General features: G+C 38.5%; 1 protein-coding gene and 1 non-coding gene across 2 annotated transcripts; both read right to left on the reverse strand.

Annotated features, from left to right (window-relative positions):
* LOC111994494 (callose synthase 11) lies at positions 1 to 8098 on the reverse strand. Its single transcript, XM_065760233.1, has 3 exons — positions 6315 to 8098; positions 1969 to 5746; positions 1 to 115 (listed from the first exon to the last, which is right to left on the reverse strand). Exons 1-2 carry the CDS (start codon positions 7875 to 7877, stop codon positions 1982 to 1984), a joined length of 5328 nt encoding a protein of 1775 aa, XP_065616305.1. The 5' UTR covers positions 7878 to 8098; the 3' UTR covers positions 1 to 115; positions 1969 to 1981.
* Positions 4249 to 4329, reverse strand: LOC111994512 (small nucleolar RNA J33). Its single transcript, XR_002881097.1, has one exon. It is a non-coding gene; the product is annotated as a small nucleolar RNA J33 (small nucleolar RNA).
* Positions 8099 to 10274: the final 2176 nt, after the last annotated feature.

A 10274-nucleotide genomic window follows, 5' to 3' on the forward strand; every position in this document is an offset into this window, starting at 1 on the left:
CAAAATATGCATCACCCGTTAAATCGAAACATTGCCACAGCATGGTAAATAAACCACCTCAGTCAGTGGAAATCAGGGCAAGCAGAATCTACTTCAATTACTCCTACCTCATTACCTGCAACACAGCACAATCCAGTTAAAATTACAGAAATGGCTAGTCAGAAAATAAATTACAGAAATTGATCATCAATTACCAAATATGGAAAAGAAAAGCCATATTAGGCAAGAAAAGAAAGAAAATGGAAGAACAAGAAAAGCACACTCCACTTGCTGTTACTTCTACAACAATTACCTAATACTTCTTACTTTAGTTTTTGAAGGACGTGATTTTTTCATACCTCATTACTTTTGGAGTTCAAGACTACGAATTTAGAAAATGGCTGCAACAATTTACAGAACCCCGGTACTGAAAAACTGCCAAACAGCAAGTAGGAGTTCAATTTCCCACAGGAGAACAACAAGGTTCTGATGGCAACCAAAATGATCCTACCAAAAATCCATCATATCATCTAACATGGCAAATTTGTTAAGGCTCTTCAGAGACATAAGATATAATTGATTCAAATTACTTGGTGACACCAAAAAATGCTCTATATTTTTATTTATTTATATTACAGGAAAAATGCTCTATAAATGAAGACTGATTTTGTTGGAGTTAATTGATCATGAATTATGCTTTTAGGATTTAATTCTCTTTTATTTTTGCATTTAATGTAATAGATTACAAGTTATTTCATATCATTGTTAGGTTAGAAATTTATTTCCCTTCCTTCTATTATGTAATTTGGGACTCTATTTAAAAGGGCCTAAAGTTCATTATTGTAAGTAGTGGATAGTGGATTTATAAAATTTGGGGTAGAGGTTTTATTCAGCTGACTCTTGGGTTCCTATCATGCTTGGTGTTGATTCCAAGTAGCCCTTAGCGTTGATACCTAGGCTCTTATCTATTTTTCTGTTTTATTTGCTTGATGCAAATTTCAAGCAAACCTTAGATACTGATTTCTAGGTCTTGTCCCCTTTTTTGTTGTTTTTTTGTTTCCCAAACAAATCCCCCTCAAACAAGGTTTCTCTCTAGACTAGTTTGGAAAGAAACCCTCTAAAACTTGTCCTATATTTTTTTATTGAATGTGAATTTTGAAAATCTAACCATTGGATTACGTGTTCTTTATGCTCTTAACATGCATGTCAAATTTCATTCAAATCTAATTATTTTTTGTGCATAATCTTTTACCATAAAAACTTAAAATTTAAACATGTCATTGATAACATAACTATTAATCTTTGATCTTTTTGAAATTTTACAAGCATGAAAAATATAATAAGAACATACAATCCAATTATTAGATTTTCAAAATTCACATCTAATAAAAAAATATATATATAGGAGGCGCTTGAAGGGTTTCTCTCCAAACTAGTTTGGAGAGAAACCTTTTCCGAACTGGATTGAATTGGCTTGGATAATGCAAGTCCAAATGTGTTTTTATCATTTTAAGGGCCTGAATAGGTTAAATTATTTTCTCCATTCAATTGTAGACAGGCTTGCATTTGTAGGCAATAGTACAATGCATAACATGTTGACTGTTTTATTGATAAAAATAAAAAATAAAAATGTTGACTGCATTGTGGATTACATAACCTAGTTTATTCAACTGAGGGATTGCCAATTATTAGGACATATGAGATACATGACTAGGTTATAATCTATCTGGATAAAGCTATACAAGCAAAATATGACATAGGCTTTTTAATCAAATAGCAAATGCCATGAACAAGAATGATGTGTGTGTGTGTGTGTGTGTGTGTGTGTGAAGAAAAAGAAATTAGTACCACATTTAAATCTATTCAGATGAAAGTTTAGCTAAATCACCAAAGTCCATCCCAAACTAGTTTACGTTATCAAGCAGGAAAAAGACTGTTAAGTAAGAAATGTGAACTCCAAAGTTTTAAAAAAATTCAGATGGAAAGTACCTCTAATCGCATCTCAGTTAGACTTCTTCCCAGTAAGAAGACGAGATATCTGGAGGCCCCTGCTGAATGCTTCATTGAACAGGATCCTTGTTTGCATTGACTGGAATCCAGGCAACCATGACAGCAATGCCACAGGAGCCATGACAATCACCCCAAACAGCATGTCATACAGCCGGGCCAAGGCAACCACAGTATCCCACACCACAGTGGACTGCAGAAAGGGTCTAAGTACCTGAGCTATCAATATCATACCCCAACCTGTGGGGATGAATGCCAAGAGGCTTGTCACAATATCAAGAAACTCAAACCTAGTGCACTTCAGCAATATAACAATCACAAGTACTGAAAGGAAAATGACAAGGAACTGAACAAGACGGTAGTAAATATGCTCTTTTGCGGAATACTTGTCCCCGGCATATGATATGATGATGTAAATCCCAACAGCCACAACCATGTATATCCAAGATAGTAAATAAACAGCTATACTTGTATGATGATGAGTAATACGGAGCTGATACACAATGCCATACTGGAAGAAGAAGAAACGAAGATCTAAAATAATCTCCAAAAGTTTGCCCCAAATACCAGTCGTTCTTAGATGGTCCTGTTCCTCATACCACCATGTTTCCCAGCTATGATCTGCTTTTGTATATACCCCACCTCTATACCATAACCAATTCATAAAATCATCAAAATCATACACAGTCTTCAGCCAATCAAATCCAGAAGGATTAAATACAAAAGGGGCCATTATCCACGACACAACAAGAAACCAGCAAGATACCGACATGCCTATAAAGAGAAGAGTATACTTAGACAAGTCACTATGAGTAGAATACACAATTAAAATAACCCCAAGCTCAATTCCCTTCACAAAATGGCTGCGAGCATAGAGTCGATAGTTATCAGCAAAGCTCTTGTGCTGCACCACAAAACCACGACCAGTGGCTCGATACTTTGCACCACCGTGAAGTACAGTCCGGCCAAAGAAATGGGTACGAGTTCCCAATGAGAATGTGTAAAATAGTGAGGCCAGCTGAAGTTGCATCGTTATGAAGTCCCAAACTGCTGGAAGGAACCCATGCTCAAGAGAGTTCTCCACAATCATAGGGAGAGCAGTAAAGAGACCGAGCTGGATGAGAAACTGCTGATTAAGGATTGCACCAAGGGCTGTATTGTTGCTAGTATCTCGCATCACTGCTTCTTCAACACCACTGAGGGCAAGATAAAGGCGGCCCCACAAAAATGTATAAACAGTAATTACTACCAACATTGAATTGAAGTAGAAACCAACAGTTGTGTAGAAAACTGAAAGCATTCGGAAGAAGTCCAATCTATGACCCAATCGATATATATCTCTGCTCAAAACCTGCTCACCATTGCCACTGGCAACCTTGGCCTCAAACATTGCTATCTGATTTAACCCAACATCCCTTCCCTTACCAACCTGTAAATATTCATGGTGTGTCACATTGCCCCCTCGCAGAGTGCAATTGAAGCCAGCAAATATATCCTCACTGATATTTATCACTTTAGAAGCCTTGCTGATTCCACCACGACTCAAGAACCAGAACCTGTCAAACACATCTGGGTGACCATAATGCATTCTGACCTTCAACGGGTTTGCCAGAACACGCTGGCCCAAGGTCACAAAGCTTGTCTCCTGAGCAGACATGAACCAAGCAAGTGAAGACACTGAACCAGTGAAAATATTCTCACGAACTCCCAAAATGGTTGGCTTCCTAATACCATAGAAGTTATTGAATTCCTCCAACAAATTCCGCATCTTGAGTGCCTCTTCAAAACAATTGTCTTGGTTCATGTCAATGGTCTGAAGTGCATCACCTCGAGTGAAGATTATGGCATGGTTTTGATTTTCTGGTTTGCCTTCACCAAGCTTCAAGGGCCCAGGCAACCTGATCCGATAGATCTCCACCTCCCTTTGCAGTTGCTGATCATATTTCACAAGAACTGAGTAATACTCCACCTCTTCCCTCCCCAAGTGAACCTCATCAACATAGGCAACTCTAAGAGCCTCATTGTGTTTCATCAGATATAATATCTCTTCAGCACGGTTATCTCCCCTCGCCTTATGTTGCCCATACAGCTGGCAGGCGACCACATAAGTGAATTTCATCAGAGCACTCCCATACTCATTTCCTTTAAACATCAGACTTATACTGCTAGTTGCTCGGTTGAGATTCTGAGAACTTGAGTGTACACCATTCAAACCATTGCTTAGGTTCATTGAACCAAGAGAAGAAATACCTCCTGCTCCCACCGTTATGTCCATCTCGGATGCAGAATCTAGAAAGGCAAGCATCTTAAGAGCCCTATAATAATACATCATTCCTCTCACAGTGCGGGACAAGGTTTGGCCTCTGTACGACGCCCAAAGTCGAGTATCCCTTGACTTTGTCTTCCAAAGATCATCGTCATCCTTCACACCCTCTCTGTGCATCCGCTCCAAAAAATTATCCCACTCATCTTGATAGATTTTTTGCAAATAAAACATGGTGGAAATGCCATCTTCATTTTCATTTCGAAGATTCAACAGGCTGAAAAGAACTTCTTCATCATAGTAAGGCGTGAGAACACTGAAAGCCATCATTTTGTCAACATGCGGAGCACGGGGCATATTCATAAATAGTGAATTGCTAAAGAAAGCAATGCGCCTTCTTGCCTCAAGATTCCTTGGGATGTAGTGCATTGAGTCTCTAGAAGTAAGAATAGTATGCAAACGACGTAGGTTCTTAAGTAAGGTAGCATCATCATCATCAGGGAACTCAACAGCGTTCTCAAAAAGCAACCCTGCATCGGTGGCTGGACTACGAGGTGCCAGACCTTCCTCTCTCAATTGCCGAATGGGCTTCTTTACGATTGGAAATTCCCTGACGGAAAGTTCATACAAGGCCTGCAGTATATTCACTGCCTTACTCAGATCTTTATTCTGCTGCATCAGCAGTTCAACAAGTGATATTAGCTTAGCATGAATTTTTTCTAGCACATACATCTTGTATACCGCTGTGAGCTTTCCAGTCTGAATCTGTTTATCTATCTCCTTGAATAAATTTTCAATAATTAAGTATTCATCCGAGTCATCTTTAACTATCATAAGAAGCAAATACTTAATGCTATCATAAGCTTCAATAACAGCACACCGCCGGTATTCACTCTTGCATATCCTCAACCAAAGGTCGGGTTCAGTTGCTAACTCTTCTGCCTGACTGAGAGCAAGCAGCAGCTCATTGCAGAGGAGGACACATGGCCATCGAATAACCCTAATGTTCCAACAATTAGGTGGCAATTCCATGAGCTCAAGTTCTAGGTCATTGATGAGATCTTCTTCCCTGAAAGTTACAATGATCTCATTCCAAATCAAGGCAAACCAGGTAGTTTCCACTTGGCTTGATTCTATCTTATTGTAGGGCTTACCAAGTCCGTACCTCAGCTTCAACCGGCGGATAGCATCACGAAGCTTCTTCACCAGTGTCAGCTTGGGGTTTAGCGGATGATCCTCTGGCATGAAATTAAATTGCATTGCATTAGCAAAAAACTGAAACCTAAGCCTTAGCTGTCCAAAATTTCTGATCTCACCCAAATGCGAAAACAGCCCAATTGTTGCACCAACAAAGGAGGAAAAAATCGAATACCAAATTTGCAAATCCATCAAATAAATCAACACCACAGGAACCCACAACAGCACAACTGCTACTCTGTTGGTGTTATTGAAAAATTCATGCCATCTGTAAACTACATTCTGTTGTTTCAAAAGAACCTTCGTTGGGGCAGCCAGTGGCCTGATCTGAAGGAAATAACTGAAAGCGAATTTGGAAGCCAATACAAGGATCCAAAACACCGTATACTTGAAATTATTCAGCAACCCTTCCCTCAAGGTCATTGATGAGATCTTCTTCCCTGAAAGTTACAATGATCTCATTCCAAATCAAGGCAAACCAGGTAGTTTCCACTTGGCTTGATTCTATCTTATTGTAGGGCTTACCAAGTCCGTACCTCAGCTTCAACCGGCGGATAGCATCACGAAGCTTCTTCACCAGTGTCAGCTTGGGGTTTAGCGGATGATCCTCTGGCATGAAATTAAATTGCATTGCATTAGCAAAAAACTGAAACCTAAGCCTTAGCTGTCCAAAATTTCTGATCTCACCCAAATGCGAAAACAGCCCAATTGCTGCACCAACAAAGGAGGAAAAAATCGAATACCAAATTTGCAAATCCATCAAATAAATCAACACCACAGGAACCCACAACAGCACAACTGCTACTCTGTTGGTGTTATTGAAAAATTCATGCCATCTGTAAACTACATTCTGTTGTTTCAAAAGAACCTTCGTTGGGGCAGCCAGTGGCCTGATCTGAAGGAAATAACTGAAAGCGAATTTGGAAGCCAATACAAGGATCCAAAACACCGTATACTTGAAATTATTCAGCAACCCTTCCCTCAGCCCACGACCCACAAACAATCGTGTATGAAACCACCATGTCAGCAAGTAGATCACAGGCCAATCCAATTCCTCCAATACATTGCGAATCCATGGAAGAATAAACAAAGCCAATGCCAACAACTCTGGCAACAAGAAAACCAGAACAGCCTCAAGAAAAACAACAATCCTCCTATTTGCCTCAGCCGACCACCGCCCATCGCTACTCTCCTGACTCCAAATCCTCCCATAGAACACCCCAAACACCACCATCCACGTCAACGCCACCACGAACTTCAGTGTCATCCTCACCCCGAGCCACATTGTCTCCTTAGTAACCAAACTATACTGAGTCCCGGCATCAAGCACCGCTTGCAAAACCCTCAGCCCGCTCCACGTAATAAACACAGTTAACAACTTCACCTGCAAATCCCTACTCTCCAACGCTTCCCACGGCTTACCACGATCTTCCCACGCAACTATAATCATAGCCTGTAAAAACAGTATCAACAACACCCACACCTTATCAAAACTCCTAAACACATTCCAAAAAGACCTTTGCTCCACAAACCCCGTCTTCCCAACCCGTTTCTCCTTAGGCGTAGTAGCGAAGAAATTACACGACAAATCAAGAGGCCATTTCAGCTTATGGAAACACCTCCTACTCCAAAAATACTCATTGATATCGTCGTAATTCCGCCACGCCGAGTGCGGAGCCGTGCCATTTCTACTACTCTCAACCTCAAGCTTAATTGTGTTATATATGGGCATTACCACACCCTTCAAAAACGCACAATCCCCATATATCGAAGGCAAGAACGACTGGCCCGTCTCGGGGTCTATTTTCTCGTCTAAAACTAAGTTCAACTCCATAGCCATGTGATGAAATATGTAACAAATACACTCAGGAGTGAAACGAAGGTTAGCAGACTCACCCCAGATTAGGAGATAAAGCGACACGTAGAGAAGCTCGCGGCGGAGACTGTTCGTCTCGGAGTTTCCGGTACCGTTGCGGCGATGGGAGACCCAGATTTGCGACTTCCGGCCGAGGTAAGAGCACCAAGAAGTGTAGTTTTGGAGCAACTTGCGGCGGAATCGACGGAGGACGCTGGCTTCGAGGGAGTCCGGTAGGGTCGGAGCTGGCTGGACTCGCATTTGAGAGTTGGCTAAGTGGAGGACCAGGTTTTCCCTTTGGTTCTTCACGTTGTCTTTTTGGAAACCGAACATGATCCCAAGCCAGTCCAGGAGGTCGTTGTTTGGGTCCCATGGAGTGTATGGCGGTTTCCTCAAGTCTCCGGTGGCGCGTAAGGCTGATGCGGCGGCGCGTACTTCTGGGTACCGGAGAGATGGATGGTCAGTCAAGAGGTTGTGGATGGGGATTATGTTGTAGACGTTTGGGTGTTGCGGCGGAGGCGGCCCGTAACGGATGCTACCGCCGCGCGTGAGTGGGGGACGCTGCCTTGAGTACATAGTGACAACATGCGAAGTGGGAGTGAGAATAATAATAATAATAATACTAACAAGGAAATGTGAGTTTTGTCTGTAAATGAAAGTGTCGAGTAGATGAGTTTGGATAGTACACGTGAATACGTGAGAGTACGTGACGAAGATGTAGAGAAACCGTGTGCTGTGTGCTCAGTAGAGTGTGCGCGAGAGTGGGGGGATGTGGAACACGGGACAGTTTTGTTGGTGGGGGAGTGGGGTTTTTCAAAGATTAGAAAGTTAAACTCTTTTGATTAATAAAGACTTTCTTTTTTCACCTAGGAATATGAGAAAGCACGCAACAATAATCCAATCCAAACACTGTTAGATTTTTTTTTGAGAAAGCAAACATTATTAGTTGGATATTATAACACGGAAGCTTTTTATTACTTACTGTATTGTAATGGCTTAACGTTTAAATCTTTTGGGACATTATTAGTGTTTTTTTATTATTATTAAATTAAACTATGTAACTTATTAGTTGAAGCAAAATTATTAGCACTTACTACATTGTTGATTTAGTTTAAAATCTAAATTCCAGTAATTTTGAAATTATAACTAAATATTGTTCTTATTTTATGTTTTTGGTCTGAACACTTATAAAATTTGAAGTTGAAGCTGAAAATGAATAAAATCAAAAAAATGAAATTGCCCGAAAACTCAGCAAAAATAACAAAAAAGTGAGAGAGAGTAGGACGCATTTATGAAACTGAAAAATAACAGTAAAATATGGTTTGGATGGTTCAAAGCACCCTTTTGGCCTTTAAAATTGTCAAAAAAAAGAAAGAAACGGAAATAGCCTAACCCCATTTGGTATTTTGCCCTGACTTATTTTTGAAAATTTAATTGAGGTAGTACTGTACTGTTTGCCAAAAAAGAATATTGAGGTATATACTACTGTGTCAGAGTAATATTAATATTAATATTGAGGTATAGTGCAGAATTAAAGCTTAATAATATTATTATTATTATATTGAGGGAATATTCTTAAAATTAGTGTATCAGAATAATATTAATTAATTGTTAACTGATAGTGGTAATGTGGGGTCCTTGAGTTTGTAACGGAGGTACAAGTCGGAAAAACAGATGGGGTGGTATAATGACTTATGAGTGATGGGTGCTTTTATATATAAATAAAGAAATAAAGATACTTATCACCAAAAAACAAAAAAAAAAAGGGAAATAAAGATAGATTTGGCGTTTGGCAATTGGCATAGCGTTGAGTGTCGTTAACGGCTTTGTGACTTTGGGGAGTCACAGATAAGATGAGAACGCAATTGTAACAGTACTCATTCATTAAAGCCAGCCAAAGGAATCTCTGCCTGGAATTTTGTTTAACTCTCTCTTCACTACTTAATAATTGATCATCCAATGATTCTTAGTCGGGAAAGTTTTGGAATTAGAGGGGCCATGGCCTCAGTCATTCTAAACTTTTCTGATCTAGATGTTGGTACCTTGTAATTAAGCTCACTCCACTCTCCACTCACAAGACCATGGGCCACAAGATAATTACTCCTTCCAATGATCAATGGTGTTGGTGAAGGTACACCACTAAAGTTATATCAAATATATTCCTCAAAAAATAAAAAGTTATATCAAATAATATATTATTTATATCTTTTTCAAAAATAAAATAAAATTGTGCACAAATATAAATAATAAATAATAAAACTTATCAATAAATAAATAATAAAAGCACCCATAATCACTGTAAATTTCTACATACAATTTTTTCTTAAAAATAATTGAATCTAATGTAATACAAAATGTGTAACCCCATCGGAAATAGTCAAGTGCATAGTTGTCAATATCGTACACACTTGACACTTTACTTTCATATTTGTAATTTTTTTTTCTATGCTCTAAATAATGTATTAAATAAAAATATAATTATTTTTATTTTGTTATCATTTTTATAAGTCTAAGATTTTTTTTTGAGAAAGCAAACATTATTAGTTGGATATTATAACACGGAAGCTTTTTATTACTTACTGTATTGTAATGGCTTAACGTTTAAATCTTTTGGGACATTATTAGTGTTTTTTTATTATTATTAAATTAAACTATGTAACTTATTAGTTGAAGCAAAATTATTAGCACTTACTACATTGTTGATTTAGTTTAAAATCTAAATTGCAGTAATTTTGAAATTATAACTAAATATTGTTCTTATTTTATGTTTTTGGTCCAAACACTTATAAAATTTGAAGCTGAAGCTGAAAATGAATAAAATCAAAAAAAATGAAATTGCCCGAAAACTCAGCAAAAATAACAAAAAAGTGAGAGAGAGTAAGACGCATTTATGAAACTGAAAAATAATAGTAAAATATGGTTTAGATGGTTCAAAGCACCCTTTTGGCCTTTAAAAATTTCAAAAAAAAGAAA

The sequence above is a fragment of the Quercus suber genome, unplaced genomic scaffold, assembly GCF_002906115.3.
Source record: "Quercus suber isolate HL8 unplaced genomic scaffold, Cork oak 2.0 scaffold_358, whole genome shotgun sequence".
Taxonomy (NCBI): domain Eukaryota; kingdom Viridiplantae; phylum Streptophyta; class Magnoliopsida; order Fagales; family Fagaceae; genus Quercus; species Quercus suber.